The following is a 20,635-nucleotide window of genomic DNA, read 5'->3' as shown; positions in this document are numbered from 1 at the left end:
GTTCTGGAGGATTATGCCAACGAGAATTATGGATGCCAACTCCTTTGACATTGGATTTGTCAATGGGAAGTCGGGCTGATAAATTGTTGTATCATCAAATAATCATAGAATCAAATATATCTAAGAATCAATCACATGAATAAATAATGCTAAGATTTCTGTTCCTAACCTGATGAGCTTTAACAATTTACGAGTCATATTTTACAAATTACTAAATAGCGCAAGAAACGGAAATTTTCTACCTCTCTAAAATTCCATATAGGAGTGGTGAATATACTAAAATATATATTTTAGAATCTTATCTTACAGACAACTGATTTGTAAACATCAGAGGTTTTAAGAAATTTCCAATCAAAATAAGAATGCTAATCTCAAATTGACGTTTTACCAATACATGAGACCAAAAAACCCTCCTAAAAACACCAGCAAACAGATGTGTTTCAGAATTTCATTGAGCATCTTGTTCAAGGATGCTTCATTTGGGAGTAGATAGAATATCCATTCTGCCCTAGTGTATATGGAGGACAATCTGGGATACCAACATGGGTTTGTATTGGATAGCCAACCAAGACATCCATATCATTTTGATATCCATTCATGGATGTTAAGTCTCCTTGAGAACCTTGCCAATGGTGTTCAGGCATGCCTTCTAATAATCCACTACAATGCAATGGAGAAAGTGTGTATGACTGTAGGTGCATGTTATCTCCATGACCATTAATGACCCTGCCATCCGGAGCATTAGAGAATGGAGGAACATTGACATGGATGCCTGCATCACTCCTCTCTGCAGCATTGCCACTATGAATCATAGGATTCACATCCAATCCCATTTGACTTGCGTACATCCTTTGATAATCATATACATTCACAGGAGACTGAATGCTTTGATAACCTGCCTGTCTAAGGAAAGCATTCAATGCTTTTGCACTGAGAATCTTATCCTCATCAAGTAGTTCATTGATTATGTCAAGATGGGGGAACTCTTCTGGCACTGTTGAACCAGAGACAGCCATTTCTGCCCCTATATGTCTGGCCTGCAATGTATTAACACATTGAGAAAAGCTCTCTTGATGTTCACTCAAAGGAGAACATGGATCATGCATCTGAACAGAATGATGTTCTAGTACATTTGCACTCATACTCTGTGAGGAAAATTGTTCAAAATGACCATTATCCATGTGGCTAAGCTGATTCTCTTGTTGCTGCTGTAAATGTAGCATCTCGGGAGTGACTGTGCCAAAAGTGAAACCCAAGCTTCTTTCTCGCTGACAATCTGATTGCGTATTGCCACTAGCATCCATTGTATCAATTCTGTTTGTTCGCATAACCATATCAGATTCACTTCGAGATAGCTTGACCCCAAATCTCGATTCATCTCTTGTAGCAGCAGTGTGTACTCCAAAACCACCCAAGAACTTCTGCATTGCTACATCATTTTGTGCAACAGCATAAGGTATTGCCGACTGATGTAAGCCTCCATGCAAAGTCATGTTCATGTATTGCAAATCATTTCGGAAGCCAGGATCAGCATGAGGGACCATTGGGGTTGATGTCGCAAATGGGCTACTGGTTCTCATGATACCTGCAGCAGCATTCCTGTAAGAAGGAATGACTGGTGAGTTTTGCTGCATAGATGATGATGATGATGATGATGACGACGACGATGCTGGCTCTGTGACTGTCACTCCTAGCCTGTCTATGGCACTAACAGACCGTGACAGAGGTGGGGGTTCATTCCATTGTTGTGACACAACCGGTACTACTCTTGACGTTGTTGGTAGACCTGATGCACTTGATGGCCTTGGAATATTAGTATCCACAGTTGCTGCACTTGTTACAGAAGTAAAACCTGCAGGTGTTACTCTTGAAGTTGTTGGCAGGCTTGATGCACTTGATGGCCTGGATAGTTGTGTATCCACTTTCCCTGCACTTGTTAGAGAAGGAAAATCTGCAGGGTTAAGAGAACGAAGAGTTTCAGTAGCATTCTGTTCACAGGTGCTACTAGTCAACCTGGCTTGAGCATTGTAAATCTTCTTAGGAGAGGATATTTCAATATGATTCATCGCATATTTCTCGACATTCTTTCCCTCATTCTCCATGTTTTCTTTAGGCTTATTATCTTTCTTCAAAAGCTTGATATATTCCGTGCCACCATTGTCAGAATCACCATGTCCTTGAGCATCATCCCCAGCTTTTCCATCTCCATCATTACCAACTTGATGTTGATAATGACTAAGTTGTTTCTGTAATGTTGTAACCAGCTCCTCCTATAGGAATAACAGACACCGCCCCAAAAATAAATAAATAAACATCTTACTACCATACAGAGTACAAGCCAAAAACCAAAAATTCCTTTTTTCATTGACAAACATGACACCTTTTCTAAAAGACACCGTTGAAGCCTTTCCACCCGTTTCTTTAGGGATGTAATAACAGTGTCTGTGTCAGGATCGCCGGTATTGCAGCTACAGCTGTTCTCTGCTCGACTGGAACTGCCTGATCTGCCCCTTAGCGCTCCAACAGTTTCACCTTGACTTGAGTCCTTTTCATTACTGACCCTTCCACGTGCTCTGCTACACAATACAGGAAACTGATAACCCACATAGTTCCAGAAAACGTCATTATACAAATATCATAAAAACAAATGGTTACCTGCTTGCGGATGCTGGGCTTAAATCTGCCATATTTGTGTTTGACCTCTTTCTACCAGGCCCATTTGAAGCAGTGTGAAATAAAATAGAATCTGAGGAACATGTAGATGAACTGTCATCTAAAAGACCTTCCTGTATCTGATTTGATTGGCCATTTGGAGCAGAGTCTATACATGAACCTCCACTGAAACTTGCTTCCATTGCTTGATGCATCTCGGCCCCTTCCCTTTCCCAAACATCTTCTGTAGTAAGCCTCAGCGTACCCACTACACCATCAACATTATCCAGGACACTTGAATCATCATCATCATCCCCCATAATAGAAGTTCCTTTTGACAAGGAGCTTACGGTAGCTCTACTGCTTGTTGAATCTTCTTGTTGCCTCAATTCTTGTGTTCCTAGATGCTTCACTTCAACAGTCTTATCTTTTTCTTTGCGACTGTTTCGCCTTTGTTTTGCCTAAATCATTAGACAAGAAACAAAGATATTAACAAAATACAGTACTATATTCTTCGCAAAATTAAGGAGCAAAAGAAATGCTAAAAATTTTATCCCTTTAATCTGGAATTTGGAACTGCGAGAATGAGCAACATATACAAAAGAGCTCAATCAACCAAAATATACCAAGATTGGGGAAATGGGGCAGTTCAAGCCCATGTCAGCATAGGCATAAGCATACAAGAACAGTGAAGAGTTATGAGAACAAAATTAATATGCTCAATCAAGATCACTCTTTTTGTCACTTGCTCATATAGTTTTATGATCCACCACAAACATCCTTTGAAACTCAAATCAGTATACCTTGCCTGAGTTTGATTATGTCAGAACTCTACAAAGCTGACATATGCACTTCCCCCCATCAACTCACAATGATTGCTCACGATGCAAAAATGTAACCTCAGTTCATGTGCCATATATGATCGATGCTAACGATAAACAATTAAGTAAAAGATTAAAGGCAAAATAATAAACTAACTGTGATTAACCACAGCAACTATTCCAGAGAAAAGGTCAAGAAAATAAAAAACCCAATTGGCATCCCATACTAGCTGAATCCTTGAACATATTTGGCTAGCATCAGATTCAAAATATGAAAGCTTTGTCTCACCAGCAGAGTCTTAATACTGTCTTAAAAAAAGCCATAACAAAAAGGGTAGGTGGTTCTCTTTATATAGCTGAACTCCCTAGGCTCCAAAAAGGGTTTGTTCCAAGTCCTAATATAACCGATTTACCACTTATCCTACCCTTAAATCCATTGAACTTAGCCTTTAGAATTGGTTCATAACGTTATGCTCATATTAAATGTCCAGCCTTAATGGTACATATATATTCATCATCCTACAATGGTGAAGCTCATAACACACAGGAAAAAAGCTTCTATAGATGTATTAAACAGAGCAATGACATTGATATTACTTAAAGCTAAATAAGTGGCAACTGGAAAACATGGCCTGAATTATTTGGGGAACACATTAAACCATGATTTTGATTCAATACAATATCAACTATATGAAGCCACTTTTCCATTAGCTTGATGGATATTGATATATGTGGATGCAAACACCTGTTTTTTCTTGTTTCGTTTCTCTTTTTCAGCAGCTTCCCGCCTTGCTTTTAGTTTTATTTCTGCTTGTTCTGCAGCCTCCTCTTCACGTATCAGCTCTTCTTGACGTTTTAAAGCAATTGCTTCAAGATAAGCCACTTCAACGCGGTTACTGCAATATTGAAATAACTGTTGCATTATTACTTCTAACATGCAACTAGATACAGCCGAATGACAATCAAAATCTGAATTTCAAGAATATAAAACAAAACTAAATCATGAATAGCATCCTATTTTTTCATAAAAAATTACTTGAAATGAGGATATGTAGATTATGAAAAAATACTATGAAGAGATCATACACAAATTTTGAAAGCAAAGAGAAAAATGTTTGTTCAAACAAAAGTAAAAAGAATGCGATCAACTATCAAATAAATTTCATACATATGGAGACAGTAAAGACAGCCACGGAAATAAATAAAAATGAGGGTTTCACAAGGTCTGAGAAAACTCAAAAGTTAAATAAATAAAACGGAAGTAGCTCAGTTAGTAAGGTTGCCAAAGAACACCAGAAGGAATGTGTTCAACACTTCCTTTCTACGGTAGCATCAAATAAATTAGTGATATCAGTGTAAGACTTGAACATGCCAGATGGTTTATTAACAAAAAATGGCTATAGATCAAAATAGTGCCAATGAACCTCTCAACCTTACATGTGAAATGTATGGATCAGAAAGTTAAATTAAACAAAAATCTCATATTAATAATGGTCTTCTCAACTATTTGCAATAAATCAGTATGGATTTATTTCTCTCTGCATGATAATTACCTCTGCTAAGATTAAATTTAGCCTAGAGTTGATATTGATTGCTCTAACAATGAATGATTCATACTATATATATTGTGTTATTAAGGATAATAAAAGAGATTCTCACCATTTTAGCATTAGGCTAGCAACCACTTGTAAAAGAGACTAAGAAAACAAAGATCATATCCATGATTGAGTACCTGAACAGGTGACCTAGGACAAACATTTCTACTGTTCGTCGTCCAAGCTCTGTAAGCCTTCTTTCATCCCGTTCAAGGTTATCTTTTCCAAAATCATCTCCAGAGCTTACATCCTACACAAAATGTACATTGGAAGGACTTGGCTACAGAAAAACTTCCTTGTACTATTTACTATAATAAAGTTCACAGTTTACCTTAGTTCTATTTTGAGGTCCCTTGTCATCTTTGTAGAATGGGATTGATTCATTTACTGCACGATCCAAGAGCAGAAGCACATCACCAGCAAGAACAAAGAACTCTTTCTCGACCCAAACAATAGGATTATGAGCTTCCTCCACTTCAAATCCATTTATCTTTCCTTTTTTATTTTTACTTCGGTAATCCAACGCTCGATACCCACTATAAAGAGCATCCATAACCAAGGTTGAGGTAACCTCTTTTTCATTGAAAAAACACTTCACGATCGCTTTTAAGATTGTGTCTGTCTTCTCACGGGATAAGCGGCGGCGCATGTTCTCCTCTACTGTTGACCAAAAAACTCGAAAGCTGCCCAATAAAGTATAAGAGAAATTTTAGACCTAAAAATGTATCAAAGAAAAATCATGATTTTTAAGTGTTTCTAGACTGGAGAGTGAAATGCTTATGCATGTCTTCTCAAGGTAAAAGGCACAAGTAGCACTAGATGCTCTGTACTGCTGACCAAACTACCAAAAGTCACCCAATGGAATATAAAACAACTGTTAAACCTCGATGGGGACCAGCTGACATCAGAGCAAAAAGTAGGCTCGTTGTAGCATTTATAGAGCAGATAAATTAGAAGCTTATTTCTAACAATCTATCAGTCATTTTTAGTAGACATTTCAGTACATGTGCCATGCATTTTCTCTCCTATGACTACTTACCAAATGACTTCTATGCATCGAGAGAGAAAGACATGGAGGAAAGAATTGAAAGTCATGATAAATAAACAATGGAAAAGCCCAATCTAAAGGAAAGAAAGATGCACACAAACACATATCGAAGTAAACAAAGAAAGTAAGTTTCCACTTGGTGGTTGGAACCCTCGACAAAAATCATGCTTAAATATCCAAGAGAGAATGTCGATAAACTGGTTAAAAACACAGGGTCATCTACATGCTCAAAGACAATTATGAGACATTTCTTAATTTGACAGTTAAATTCAAAGTCCCGGAATGTGCAAGGAGACAAGAAAAGTACTTTATCTATCAAAAATCCAAATACTGACACACCTGGACCATCTCAAGGAATCTTCCATTAGCTTCCCAATCTTCTCACGTTTCTCCTCCACAAAGCGACGGCATATCCCTTCAACGTTGGTCAAGTACACACGAATCAGTTCCCTCCTGTACTGGCAGTCTAAGCACCTGAATGGACGATGAGGGTTTTCTCTGCAAGGAGAAATAAAAGGTTACTCTACTGAACATTCAGTTTGCTATCGGTATTATATTGATCCATTTAGTGTCAGTTTTACTTGCTTAGTGTTCGTATCAAAGCCATGCATCTAGTTCTATGATTAAAAAAATGTCAGCCCAGCGTCTAGTTCTATGAGTCTAGTTCATATCCAAGCCATGAGTCTAGTTCAACCGAATCACCCCAGAGAATTATAATTATGACAGCATCAGAACAAAAACATTTGATTCTGAAATCATACCGGATTACTTGTACTTGAGCTTTAATAACAAGAGTATCTGCAACTGTGAAGCCATCCAACACTTTCGAAAGCTCCATAAATTTCTTCCATCCCCAATCATGTTCCTTTTTGCAAAACCGGTGCAATGTATCTGGCGAAACAAATTATTTCACGATATATACATGAGTGTGAGTAGATACATGCCACTTTTCGCCAATTGTTTTCTAGACCCAGTTAAAATATCAAACACATAGAGCATGTCTTTGACTATTTGTAAAATAAATTTAATTCCATATACATGTGCCTCTTCTCAAAACTTGCCTGAGTACTTGGACTTTTTCGGGTCTTTATTAACAACAGCAATAGTAAATTGTGCAAAATGACTCCAGCCTACACAGATATGTTAAATTTTGCGTCAGTCTCAAGATTTGGCAAAGCATCTAAAATGTGCATAGGTTCACTCATACCAGGTAGCAGTTTGTCATAATCAGCAACACAGAGAAAGAGGGACAAATGATTACAAACATCGCAACCTTGGGGATACACAAGAATATACCTGCATAAACGAAGTAAATTGATGCTTTTATACATAGAATATAATGTATAAACTAGTGCAAAACCAGGAAAGAACAACCTTTGTTTGATAATCATCAAAATTTAAATCCTTCCATCATACTGCCAATAATGCTATGCTTGATATATTCAGATGTCATAGACTAGACCTAAGATAATGTTATATTTGATATATTCAGACAGCCGCAACATTCAAAATTTGCATACCTTTCTCAAGCATGACTCTCCTATATAGGCATCACTATTATCAAATCCTTAGAAATTTACATTCATATTTACCATTTGTAGCTACCAACTTCAAATAAATTACTTCGAAGCTCCCTTTTGTTTATTTGTGAAAAATTCTCGATCTTCCACGTAAATTTTCCATATAAATCTGACGGTCTTGTTCCTAACAAAGAATTTAACACAAAAATGACGTCATGGAAGGAATAATTGAAACAAAATTAAAATTCAAAGTTAAGAGATAAATATTGTAAATAGTTCACAATGGCTTTTACTCATATTTGTCTATTTTGTAAGATTCCAACTCAAAATGGTAGATAATCAAGCCTGTATTAAGTTATAGAGGACACCCTAGATTGAAGATCATCAAAGGGAAGAGATGCCTACTGAATCATCAGTGATCTAAACAAGCCATAAGGTGAACTAAATTAACAGAGAATGAATGGCTTCATACTTCATAGTATCTCAATTGTTTGACAATATAATCATGTACCCAAACCAATGAAATTTTCCTCTCTTAGATATTGCAGATAAGTAAATGCTATATGGCTTTCTTGTGATGATGTAGCCTTGCACTATAAAAAAGGAAAATTTTAAATTTTTCTGTGAAATATCTAGCCTGGTAGAGATTCTCATTGATGGTTAGGATAACATTCAAGCTTCTGATTATAGATCTCAATTGAATGTCCCACTCCTCGGATTATCTGGAGATCTTACATGTGCAGAACCCCACAAACAGCTCTTACTATACCAGCATTTAAACACAGCTTGTGACAATTATCTTGAACCAAGTGCAATTAAGGATAATTAGGGCCAGAAATATACAATATGGCTATTATAATTTGCATTAATTTGCAGAATTATTTAGGATAAATGCCTAATCCATGAAATCTACAAGGACATGTGAATGAGGTTATTACATTTGGAAATGTTACAATTAATGCAAACTGTGACAAAGCTTGAGTAATAAACACGCTTGGAAATTAGGAGGTACCATATATTCTGTTATTTTACAATTTTTCTCTATCCTAGAGTGTAGAATGTGTTGATCAATGGGATGTAAGAGTTAAGACCTCAGTTTTCACTTTTACTGCCTTTCAGTTCCTTTCAAGGGCAAGACCATCCACTGCCTCACATAGTCACCTTGGTGTACCCATTTCTTCTTCTTCTTTCTCTTTTATTGTGTCAACTCATACCTAGTAAGCCATATGCCACTAACAATCGAGGAGCACGGTGTACATTTCTATCGAATTAAAAGAGAAACAATGCCTCCTGCCTTGAATTAAAGTACTTACAGGAAATTTGCCCTCGTTCATCACAATGACAATTGAATCTTTAATTCATGGTTGGAAATTTTTCAAACAAGATATCACGTATGAGAAGGAGACTTGTCTGCTTAGTAGAAGATATATTTTCCAAACAATGCGTGTCAAATACACCATTACCACTGACAGGCAATTCAGACTCACACAAAGCCAAAGTTACAAAAGAACATCGGAGTGCTTTGCAAAATAGCCATAGCTATTAATTGGGGACGCTTAGGTTTGATCCGAGTCTGCACTTCTGTTGCTTGTTTGACGATGTTTTTCTTGTCCAACCTCAACTAGCCATACAAAGGTTGTTTGCCTCACATTTCTTGCAACTAACTTTTTTGTGCTACATCATCTGATATGTCACTTTCCCACCTCAATAGGCAGCACAAGAAGTTGGATGTCCTACTTTACTTGCGACAACAAAATTTGTCTCACATCTGTAGACAAAACAAAATGTCTGCCACACTTTTCTTGCAACAAATGATTTTATACTACACTGGTTGAGCTTGTTTTTCTGCACCCTCAGTGGACCTGCCAAGAATTGTTCTTCTTACTTTCTTGTGACTAGTGATTTTGTACAACATCAGCTGAAATTGTTTCCATCCAACCTCAACAGTCCTTGCAAACAGTGATTTGCACCACATCAAAACAGGTTTTCATCCAAGCATTCCACTCGAAACAGGCATAAGTCTCCAAATACATACACTTTAAAGCACACTGAGAAGAGTCGGAAAGTCTAAAATAATTCAACACGATGGTTTCTGGCCATATCTGCAAAAAATTAATTCCTGTCTTTCGATATCAACCAGGCCTAAAGTCTCCTCTCACAAGCGGTTTAAGCATCTACTATGCAGAACCATGCGAAGATTCAGAAGCCCTAAAAATGAAAATTTACTGTGGAAAGAAAAAACATCCTACAGACAAAAGGAAATGAGAAGAAAGCGAAGATGCTTACCGGGGACACATGATCCAGATTCATCATCATCTTCAGTATTCCACGCGGGAGACGTAGAGGCAGAAGAAGCAATCGTCTCCAAAGAAGGCCACTCTCTGCTAACAGATTCTGCAGGATCAAACTTTGGCGTCTCTGCAGAAGAGCTAGCTCCTTCTTCTTCTCTGGAATTCGAGGCCATGGATTCTAAAAAAGAAAACGTCCGATTTATTTACTGTTCGTTCGTACGGACGCTCTCGTGACCTGTTCTGTTCTTCTATTTTCCGTCCTTCGATGTATTCGGTGGGTGCAGATCGCGGAGCAAGAAACCTGCGCGCAGCGAGAGAGCGAGCGAGAGAGAGCTATGGAAGAGAAACGCAGAAGAAAGAAAAGCCAAAGACAAAAACCAAAAAATAAGAACCCAAAACTAAAATTTAGAAATAAAAAAACAGCACAAACAAACACACGCACCATGTTACAAGGCAACAAGCAAAGTATGTAAGTGGCCTTCCTCTGGCCTCATGTCACAATTCATTCCCTCGCTCCAGGTTTGGCGCCTTACGGGTAACTTGGCGTAGCACCCGGCCACACACACCTCATGCATTGCCTATGTGGACGTGAATAGTCGAGTGCATATTGTTCGAAGCAAAACATTGTGCTTCGAACTCCCAAGTTTAACTCCACTAGGGGGATGTTGCATGCTTGTCACCCCGACGTTTGATCTTTTGCCATCCGCCTTGCCCGTCTATATTCTCGTGTTCCAAGTGATCATAGTCGCTTGCCATTGCCATCAATCAACCATGCCTTGTTCCTTATGTGCTCAAGAAACCCCCATGTGTCATCAAACACATATGAGTGGTTAATTTGTGTTTGCTCACATCCAACTACATCAAAAGAGCAACTGATCAATGGTATTCGTAAATGACTATGCTCATTCAAAGGGCTCGCTCAAAGCGTGAGGATTTTGGATGGGTAGCTAACAAGACCAAGTGTGTGGGTGATGTCCACCCACCATCCCCTATGGAGTTCAACTCGGTTAATCATCAATGTCCGTGACAATAGATTTTGGGCATGGAAACAATGACCCCATGGACATTGATCACTCAATGTTAATCATATCCCCAAGGGGCGCAAAAACCATAGCCACGCCATGGTCATTGAAAGTCATCATGATGCAATTGACAATGACATGATTTATTGTCACCCAAATCATGGGTCTCCTATGGCATGTTCCTCATTAGTCAATGATATTATACTCATGGTCAAACCTTAACAAATGTTGCAAGTGAAATATTCCACTTGACAATGTATGAAAAGTTTATGACATACCATTGCTTCGATAGGGTGGTTGTTAAACTAGAATTTGGACATATGTTGCAATCAAGTCATGAATTATTCGATCAAATGAAAAGTTGGTGGTTATATCATAGTCACCCAAGATAGAAATTGTCTAATGTTTCACAATGTTCCAATTGCTAAGTTACAAATGTTCTCTTAGAAATTTATGATTCTAGTATTCAATGTCATGATTATAGGGATAAAGGATGACCCTCAACATGTGACGGTACATGCAAGCATGAAAAGTAGGTTGATAGTTGAAGCTTGAGAGCTTTTCAATACTTTATTGCATAAAAAACAATTTCAATCGAATTTGACAAGTGCACAAACTTTCATCTATATCAACATACCTTTTCTTCATCAAATTCTACCAAAATAACCATACAAAACAACTATGCGTCCATGTAATTAAATTGAAGACAAATAGCTAAGAAGCACATTCAAGTATCTTAATCACAATGGACACTAAATCTACTAATGCAGTAAGGTTTCAGATTTCGTAATCAATCTAGATCTATTTTTTATCCACTCGCTTTTGAGACATGATTGCTATTGAAACTTTATACAGGAAACACACTACGTCATTAAAGAATGTCTAGAAAATGTTAAAGAAAGTACAAATTTCATAATGTACAAAGGCAGAAGTCGTCAAATTATACCTATAGCCAATGGCCTTAGCTGTTAGCTAACTGTGGTTCGTATTAGTAACAGATGCAGTTCCACAAAAGATTTTCCACATATACAAAGGATGAAATCGTCATGAACTCTTGATATTGTGACATCAATAAGCCTAGTATCAAGATTTGAGGGCTGCCTGCACGAGGAGAGGAAATGCAATCAAAATTGTTGAGAGAAGGAATCACGCGTCCAAATACATTTGCCCTAATAAATAGGATTTTCCCCAGCTTGGCAAATAAAAATAAATAATTCCACTTGTGGACGTCAACAATTAACTGGACCCCACCAACATATTATTACAAATTATTCAACCACTACATAATTACACAACCATTTAGCCATATATGAGAAGAATTAGACTGCTCAAAAAATTGTTTTAAGCAAAATATGGTTTGCTTTCTTCACATCAGCCACATGAGCATATCAAATGTTCGACTGTCATTCCAAAATCCTTAGGTTGAGGATATATGCTGGTTTCACATCATACAGGCGTATCATCCGCTTTCATACCTGACAATTCAAGACTCTTACACCCATCTTTCCTTTTTTGTATCATGATTCAAAACTATTCTTCTGTAATGGCATGAGTCCTGTCGAAAGACTAAGATCAAGCAAGTCTTCCATCTTTCCTGTGGAAGCAACTGCATAATAATACTCAAATGAAGTTCCCCAAATTGATTGATTACAGAGGCACCAAAAATGTGTGCTAGTAGATAATGCATTACAAATTGATAAACAAAAGTTGATTGCATTTTGGAACATTTACACCAACAAAGATTTACATATCCAATCATTGCATTGGCAATATTTATCAATGAACCATAAAAAATATTTCTGGTAAGTACAAGTTTCCCAATAATAAAAATATCTTCCAACAAAGAACATTAAGATCAGGCATTGAACTTGATTCAATTTCTATCATTAAAAACATTTTATTTACACATCCTAGACAAACCCAACAGATCAATCTTCAAACCTTCACATTTCCAATAGTAACTCAGCATATCATTGCTACATCTTCATAAAAATGTGTTGACGGAACAATATAGAAGAAGAAGCCTGAATTGTAAAATTTGTAAAATGCTTTTGCAAACTAATTGGACAACATAAGAACTGACAGTACACATAGCATGCTACACAGCCCAATTCAGATAAATCAGGAAACCAAAAAACAGAATCACAAAACAAGAACAAAAGTCTCAATCTTGTTTTTTCATAGCTTAAAACAGCACAGGGACTCTATAGGCCCAATACAGATCACACCTATGAAGCAAAAAACAGAATTATAATAGAGTTGAGATGTAAGACAACATTCTCAATCTTGTCAGGAACTATATCAGCACAACATATGCATTCTCAACATCGGACAGCATAAACAGAATTTCAATACAATTGAGAGGCTAAACAATATTCTCAATCTTGACATTAACTAAAGCAGAACTTTGAATGCACTCTCAACAGAGCATCATGTTCAGCAAATATAAAATCCATCAAAATTCCTACATATAGAAAAAAGAGACATAAAGCTGAAAGTGGCCCAATTCAAATCATCTTTTTTTTCAAAACAAGGAGTATAACCACAACAAACTTCGTCCTGGTCTTCAAAAGAACTTGTCTGATCCAAAACAAAACAACCTCCCCATGTAGCTTGAAAGATGGCCCATAGGATTCTCAATATAATACAGCTTCCCTAAGACCAACTTATCCTGGAATTGATTTGACACACAAAAACAGTTGCACTGAGAAAACAGAGACATCATCAACAAGGTTACAAGGTAGTTAAGAAACAGTGTAAAAAGGACACCAAATGCACAATTGACTAATAGATCAAGGAAAACAAACTGAGCTGGAGTTCAAACGACTATAAGCATATATAAGAAAACATAACTTAGACTATTGCTCAAATGAATTCAAACACAATTTTCAGAATCGGACAAATGTTAACTAAAAACAGACTGAGAAATTATTAAAACCCAGAACATAAAAGCTAAAACCCATGGAAGAAAAAAGCGAAAGAATTATGCATACCTGCTTTTAAAGACATGTTTACATTCCATAATAGGGTATTGACGGAACTCCTCCTATCTGTGGGACTCGAGGCCCAGATGATGCTATTGCATCCTGCTGCTGAGTTTGTGTATTCTGGTAAGGCCCCGATAGATGTTGGCTTTGATAAGAAGGCATGCCATACTGTCCTTGAACAACTGGAGTCTGAGAACCCATTGATACAACCGATCCTGGATTATATGATGATAATGGAGTTCCTACACTCGCATACATCCCTGGATAAGACATCGTTTGCTGCTGACCATATGGATCATGTGGTGTCATCCCTATAGGAGCTCCCTTTTGCAGAGTAGTATTAGCCCCGGCTTGCCAGTGATGAGGAACATTATTCATGGCTGAAGGCATGGATGAATTACTCCCTATAGGTCGGCACTGCATTGGCATAACCACATTAGGGTTCACACTCTGGCTCTGGCTCAATCCAGCATGCATTCCCGGATCAGTATTTTGGTTGTATGGAATTCCTTGTGCTGCCATCATGCTTTGAGAAGGACCCGCAGCATATTGACCATATGGGTGGCCGCCTGTATTGGCTAGCTCACTCATCTCAGGTTGTCCACCACTATGCTGAATGACTGCCCTCTGTTTTGCACCTTCAATCGCAAGCTTGCAAAAAAGCTGATGCCCGTTGACAGTCTTCACAGGCTCCTCAAGAGCTCTTTTTGCCGACTCAGATGATTTGTAGATAAAGAGAGCAAACCCTCTCACTTTACCCACCTGCTTATCAAGACCAAGTGGGCCCTCCTCGATATCTCCATATTGGGCAAATATGCTCAAAAGTTCATCCACTGGCCAGTCCAAAGGAACATTACCCACATAGATTTTTCTTGTTGCTAAGTCTTGTGGAGGCTGAGATGACCCACTGGAGCCTTGGGTAGCAAGTTGGCATACACTGATTCGCCCATCAATGCGTTTGCTTGGTTCTTTGAGTGCATTAATTGCACCATCAATGTGTTTAAAAGTTACAAAGCCATATCCTCGACTCTTACCTGGCAAAAAGACAGTCTCATTCACTTCGACACTAATAAGTGTTCAATAAAAATACAAAAATCTCATTACGATTTCCTCTAATTTGGGGTATTTTTTCAAATTTTTTTGGTTATTTCATGACTTTAATAAATGCCTACGCCTATATGGTATTTCTTCATAATTTCAAACTATTTACAGCATTAAGGAAGTCTATGTCATACATCTGATAAGTTCCGCTAAATCTTTGGTAGTGGCTGAAAAATTAAGATCTCTTCATTTAGAAATAATAAAAAAACTGATCAGAATGCACAAATACTCTAAAACATGTATTGTGATGATTTCCCATTTCCTTTTATTATATGTATAAAAGAGACAAGCCATAAGAATTTATAAAAAAATTTATAAAAAATCCCAGAAAATTGTGATATTCTTCCCCACCATGTGATTGCTTAATGCATAAGTCACCAACATATATCTTTACGTATGTATGTATACGTTAGGATGAATGTATGCATGCCTAAATAGATATACGCAGATAATTTCCTATTATCTCATGCAGAAAGAAACAAATTTTGTTAGAAATATGCAATTTTTTTGGGTATTCCCATGAAATGTGCAAGAAAGTACATACAGTTTTCTAGTAAATTCCTATAAAAATTTCAAATTTTCCTGATGTTAATTGAACAATAACTTAAAGAAAAACATGTAACTCATGGTCATCCTGAACAATTTCTAATTTTCCAAGCATGATAAATAAAGAAGGTAGTTTGCTCATAAAATAACACGTACCCGTGTTGCGATCCATGATGGCAATGGCTTCTTCAAGCTCACCAAACTCAGAGAATGTGTCTCGGAGGCTAACAGTGTCGGTTTCCCACCCAAGGCCACGGACAAATATCTTACGATGGGCAGGATCACGGTCAGCGAGCTCCCGAACGCCATCAAGGACATCGAGGTGTAGAAGGGAAGCTTCAACAAGAAGATGGGCAAGGTCTTCCTTGGACAAAAGGTCAACCATAAGGCGGACATCAGGGCGGGATAAGTATGATGGGATCCTGGCATCAACAACGTTATGATTGTCGGTCAGGTTGTCTGCACAAGTTGGTGATTCCTCTGTAGTTAGGGTAGGTTCGCAAGGAAGTATAGTCGGCATCGCTCCATTGCTGTTATTGTTCTCTTCGAGCTTTCGTTTCTTGGTATCTAACGGGCTGGTTAAAGGATCCATCACCATATCTTCTCTCTCTCTCTCTCTCTCTCTCCCTATCTCTAGAACGTGCGCAATTTTCTTTCCTCTTGTTTCTCTCTAGGTGTTTCTCTTGTGCTCTGTTCTCTGTACCTGTCTCTTGTCTATGTAGCTCTTTCTGAGTACCCAGTTATCTAAGAAACCCTAGCTAGCTTCTTCTCTTCTCCTCCCCTTCCGTCTATATCTTCTCGCTCTTTCTGTGCGTTCTGTTCTGTTCTGTTCTGTTCTCGCGGCGAAACCCTACAGCGCAAAATCTTCTCTTTTTTTATAACACAGTTTTATTATGTGTATTTATTTAAGTACATATATGATATACATATAATTTTGTTTTTTATTTTTCACATATGGTTTGGGCGGGAAATCTCATCTCTTCTTCTTCTTCTTCTTCTTCTTCTTCTTCTTCTTCTTCTTTTGCCGTCTCTCTTTCCTTTTTTCGTAAATAATGGCTTTCATTATGAAAGAAGAAACACCACCACCATAACTTACAACACAGAAGTATCTATGTACATATAGAAGTTAGAAAACCCTTCTAGGGATCTAAATACTACTATTACTACCACTACGAACTCATCATGAAATATCTGACCTTGCAAATTTCTCTCTCTTCATGGTTGAGATTTCATGATTCCCTCCTGAGCCTGGACAATTGCCCTGTCACAAAAAGAAGTCCTACCATAACTCTCCAAATAAATATGTTAACTCGTAGCATCAATTAAGAACACCAACTTGCCTTCATCATATGAAACCACCAAGTAATGGTCTTACAAAAACCCTATATCTTTAATACCCTTTCTTCCATCCACTCGTATGTGTCAATCAACTTTGGATTAACATCATTTGTTGATATTACTATCAATCTCCTATTTCCATCAAATGTTCAATAAAGCTCATGAGGTCCACCATCTAAATAAAAAATTGGTTCATACGACAATAATCATCCTTCCAACTTTTCCCAAATAAAGGTATAACTTCCTTAGAATATGAAATGTTAATCTTGTTGTTCGAAAGGCCATTAATCTTCTTTGTAACACCAACATAACATTATTGACTATTACCAAACCGAATCTAACTATCTAGTTTAATTGAAGGTTAAAAAGTTTACCGTCCCACCTCAACAACCTCGATGTCGCTAAAACCTCCATTTGTAATTGTTGCAAATCAAGCTCAACTTGGTCTAGTGTGTGAACTTAACTTGAGAGTGAATAGACACTCCAACGGTCAAGAGTCACCATTATGTCACCACTTTGTATTCTAGCATTTAGTATAAGTCATAGAATCATATTCTATGACACATAACTTATGAGCTTTCACATTCCCCATGCTCCATGAGTCTTGTAGTTAATGAAGAGAGAGGGTAACTATATAAAGCACCCTCCTCCCACATTGTATAATGTTGAGTCTTTCTCCTTTGTTAATATACTTTACCTTGCGTATTATCTGTGTCTTACTCCTTGTCTCACACACACACACACACACTCCCTCATACACACACACAGTTCATATCTATTCCGTTGCACAAAATCCATCTCTTGATTCTTTACATGGTATCAAAGCGACTTGGTAGCTCAATCTAGCCCATCCGCGTGCGTTGTGTCCTACACCGACGACCAAGAACCAACTCATCGCTATCGTAGCATCGCTACATAGTTCGCATTTGAAGAGAGAAGAAGAATCGACACAATGAATACTCGAATGGGGAGCGTTCTCCCTACCGAGAAGTTGGATCGAAACAATTTCACATCTTGGGAGTACAAGATGCACCAATACAATACCTTGTCGGACAAGGCTATTGGAGTTACATCAAAGGAGCGCACGAATATCGACCCGTCGAAACGGCTCCCAGATACGCGACATGGGGGCAAGCTGCAAGCCGCGTGATGTATTGCTTGGCGACATGTGTTCACGATCACATGCTCGGCTACATTCGCGAAGCCAAGACGCCAAAGGAGGCATGGGAAAATCTACGAAAGATTTTCGCGGCGAACACAACTGCAAGAAGGCTTAACTCCGCCAAGAGTTGAACAACATTCAACAAAGGGACATGTCCATCACGACATACACCTTGAAGATCAAGGAGCTTTGCGACTCGCTTGATTTGATAAGCGTAAATATCAATGATAATGAGATGGTGCAAATATGCCTCAGCGGCCTCGCACCACGGTTCGGCGCGATGCGAACCGTCGTTCTAGCAAGGGAGAAATCTCCCTCCTTCTTCGAGCTCCAATCAATGCTATTGGTCGAAGAAAACCACGTGCGTACAAGGAGCAATGAGTCGGAAGGCCACATGCTCTACATGCACTCGAACGGAGGAAGAGGACGTGGACGAGCGAGAGGCCGATTCGGCCAAGGACAAGGCAGACGAGGTCCGACCTACGATAACAACTCACAATTTCGGCCGCAAAACGGAAGCCAACGAGGAATAGATCAACCTCCGGATTTGTTTTTTCCCTCGGCAACGGAGCAATATCCTGGAGTAGCAAAAAACAACCAACCGTCGCTCTTTCGAGCACAGAGGCGGAATACAGGGGTGCAGGAGTAGCCGCATGGCTCAAAAGGATACTCAAGGATCTGGGCGTACCCATCAAGGATCTGACTTCCCTTTACTGCGACAACATGAGCAGTATCTATTTGGCTCGGAACCCGGTGTTCCACGCGCTGACAAAGCACATCGAAGTGCACTATCACTTCATCCGAGAGCGCGTTCTAGCTGGCGATGTCGACCAACAACACATTAGCATCAATCTTCAAACAGCCGACATCTTCACTAAAGCCTTAGGAGCCGCCGACAAGCTATGTCAATTCATGATTGACCTCGAATTGACGACCCCTGACTTGCCAAGCTTGAGGGGGAGTACTGAAGACACTACGCAATAACACGTGGATTTTGCAACCGCGCAACGAAGCCGCGAAGAGCCGATCTACCGCGCAAAGTCGCGAAGGAAGACGCAAAGCCAAAGCACAGACTTCGCAACTACGCACAACGCAAGTTGGAGCACGTATTCCGCAACTCCGCATAAATACGAGTCGACGCGGACTCCGAAACGCGAGTTGAAGCATATTTTGGATATCGTCTGAATACGACTCGACTTGAGCTTGAGGGGGCGTGTTGAGAATCAAGCTCAACTTGGTCTAGTGTGTGAACTCACCTTGAGAGTGAATAGACACTCCAATAGTCAAGAGTCACCATTATGTCACCACTTTGTATTCTAACATTTAGTATAAGTCATAGAATCATATTCTATGACACATAACTTATGAGCTTTCATATTCCCCATGCTCCATGAGTCTTGTTGTTAATGAAGAGAGAGGGTAACTATATAAAGCACCCTCCTCCCACCTTGTATAATGTTGAGTCTTTCTCCTTTGTTAATATACTTTACCTTGCGTATTATCTGTGTCTTACTCCTTGTCTCTCTCTCACACACACACACACTCTCTCTCATACACACACACAGTTCATATCTATTCCGCTGCACAAAATCCATCTCTTGATTCTTTACAATAATAATTGGCACATCCCCTTCTCGTGGAGGATGTTGTACAATAAATGACCAATAGATTATTGGCATACTTTGCCAATATGTAAATAAATGATTGGCTATAAAAAACCTTGCACATTTTACATCCCATTTAGAATTAACGTCATTCCACTCATTAGCTTCAATCGTCGTCATTCTAGGTTGAATCCATGTCTTCTCTATCAAGTATATCATCATTTCCATCCAAGGTTGTACACCCTCAAACATAAATCGAATGAAGGTAAATTGATGAGCCACCATATCCTCATAGAAATTAAATAATGATGCCCTACCAATATATTTTGGAGTACAACCATGATCCCCATGTCAACCAGCACATGACACTTTCCCTCTCTCTTCCATAACATCCTTCGTGAGTGTGACAACATTTCAAGAGCTTTCTTTGACTATGGTAGCAAAGGAAGATAATAAGATACCATAAAGATCTTAATAGATTGGACTACCTTAAGCTATACATGAGAAGGCCAAAATTGAGACCTCCAATATATAAACTTATCTTCCAAATATATTGTGGTGTGCATGTGTTCCTTTGTGTCACCCTTTTAGCTCACCCTTTTTAGGATGCACGTACCCAAGTTGACCCACCCTTTTAGCACACCCTTTTTAGCCTAGCCAACCCAAATGGGTTCCGTTGTATCAACTATAAATTGATTAAGAAGTAAGAAGCTAAGTATACTGGTTTTGATCTCTTATGTGCATTTCACATATTGGTGGAGATGACGGGTACCACCCCCCACATCCAAGCATCCACCTCTTCCGCTTCATAGGTAGCATTGCCCTCGCCACCGTCACCGACACACTTGTTAGTCTCTTGTAGTAGTATCTCTTCCATTAGCACCGCCTTAGTTCACTAGTTAGGCCTCCCGACATCCATCGCTTCCTCCATCCAAGTCTTTTTTTGCG

At 38.7% G+C, this 20,635-nt stretch overlaps 2 protein-coding genes across 5 annotated transcripts; both read right to left on the bottom strand.

Annotated features, from left to right (window-relative positions):
* Window positions 1-259: 259 nt before the first annotated feature.
* LOC147869742 (uncharacterized) lies at window positions 260-10,284 on the bottom strand. Of its 2 annotated transcripts, none has more exons than XM_087332676.1 (12): window positions 9,923-10,284; window positions 7,709-7,820; window positions 7,324-7,412; window positions 7,178-7,246; window positions 6,878-7,007; window positions 6,456-6,614; window positions 5,400-5,751; window positions 5,206-5,318; window positions 4,219-4,369; window positions 2,656-3,113; window positions 2,381-2,576; window positions 260-2,270 (listed from the first exon to the last, which is right to left on the bottom strand). In XM_087332676.1, the coding sequence occupies exons 1-12, from the start codon at window positions 10,098-10,100 to the stop codon at window positions 465-467; spliced, it is 3,813 nt and encodes a 1,270-aa protein (XP_087188802.1). In that variant the 5' UTR covers window positions 10,101-10,284; the 3' UTR covers window positions 260-464. The 2 variants fall into 2 exon arrangements, with proteins under 2 accessions (XP_087188802.1, XP_087188809.1); XM_087332683.1 differs by having other exon boundaries at window positions 2,381-2,573.
* A 1,929-nt stretch (window positions 10,285-12,213) lies between these two features.
* On the bottom strand, window positions 12,214-16,378 carry LOC147869741 (RNA-binding protein P-like). 3 transcript variants are annotated; one of them, XM_087332666.1, is made up of 3 exons: window positions 15,740-16,378; window positions 13,943-14,970; window positions 12,214-12,504 (listed from the first exon to the last, which is right to left on the bottom strand). In XM_087332666.1, exons 1-2 carry the CDS (start codon window positions 16,179-16,181, stop codon window positions 13,961-13,963), a joined length of 1,452 nt encoding a protein of 483 aa, XP_087188792.1. In that variant the 5' UTR covers window positions 16,182-16,378; the 3' UTR covers window positions 12,214-12,504; window positions 13,943-13,960. The 3 variants fall into 3 exon arrangements, with proteins under 3 accessions (XP_087188792.1, XP_087188779.1, XP_087188787.1); XM_087332653.1 differs by lacking the exon at window positions 12,214-12,504 and adding an exon at window positions 13,183-13,653; XM_087332661.1 differs by lacking the exon at window positions 12,214-12,504 and adding an exon at window positions 13,183-13,620.
* Window positions 16,379-20,635: the final 4,257 nt, after the last annotated feature.

The sequence above is a fragment of the Azolla caroliniana genome, unplaced genomic scaffold (assembly GCF_043228905.1).
Source record: "Azolla caroliniana isolate FFs.n. ecotype wild unplaced genomic scaffold, voAzoCaro1.0.p SCAF_1, whole genome shotgun sequence".
NCBI classification, from domain to species: domain Eukaryota; kingdom Viridiplantae; phylum Streptophyta; class Polypodiopsida; order Salviniales; family Salviniaceae; genus Azolla; species Azolla caroliniana.
The sequence above is the reverse complement of the archived record's forward strand: the minus strand, read 5'-3'. Positions and strand labels throughout refer to the sequence as shown.

Coding starts and splice junctions, on each gene's coding strand:
- LOC147869741 (XM_087332666.1), bottom strand. CDS start 16,181: ATGGTGATGGATCCTTTAACCAGCCCGTTAGATACCAAGAAACGAAAG. Junction 14,971..15,739: donor CATCATGGATCGCAACACGG/GTACGTGTTATT, acceptor TCTTTTTGCCAG/GTAAGAGTCGAGGATATGGC.
- LOC147869742 (XM_087332676.1), bottom strand. CDS start 10,100: ATGGCCTCGAATTCCAGAGAAGAAGAAGGAGCTAGCTCTTCTGCAGAG. Junction 7,821..9,922: donor ATCTGGATCATGTGTCCCCG/GTAAGCATCTTC, acceptor ATTCTTTGTTAG/GAACAAGACCGTCAGATTTA. Junction 4,370..5,205: donor GTCCTAGGTCACCTGTTCAG/GTACTCAATCAT, acceptor TCAATATTGCAG/TAACCGCGTTGAAGTGGCTT.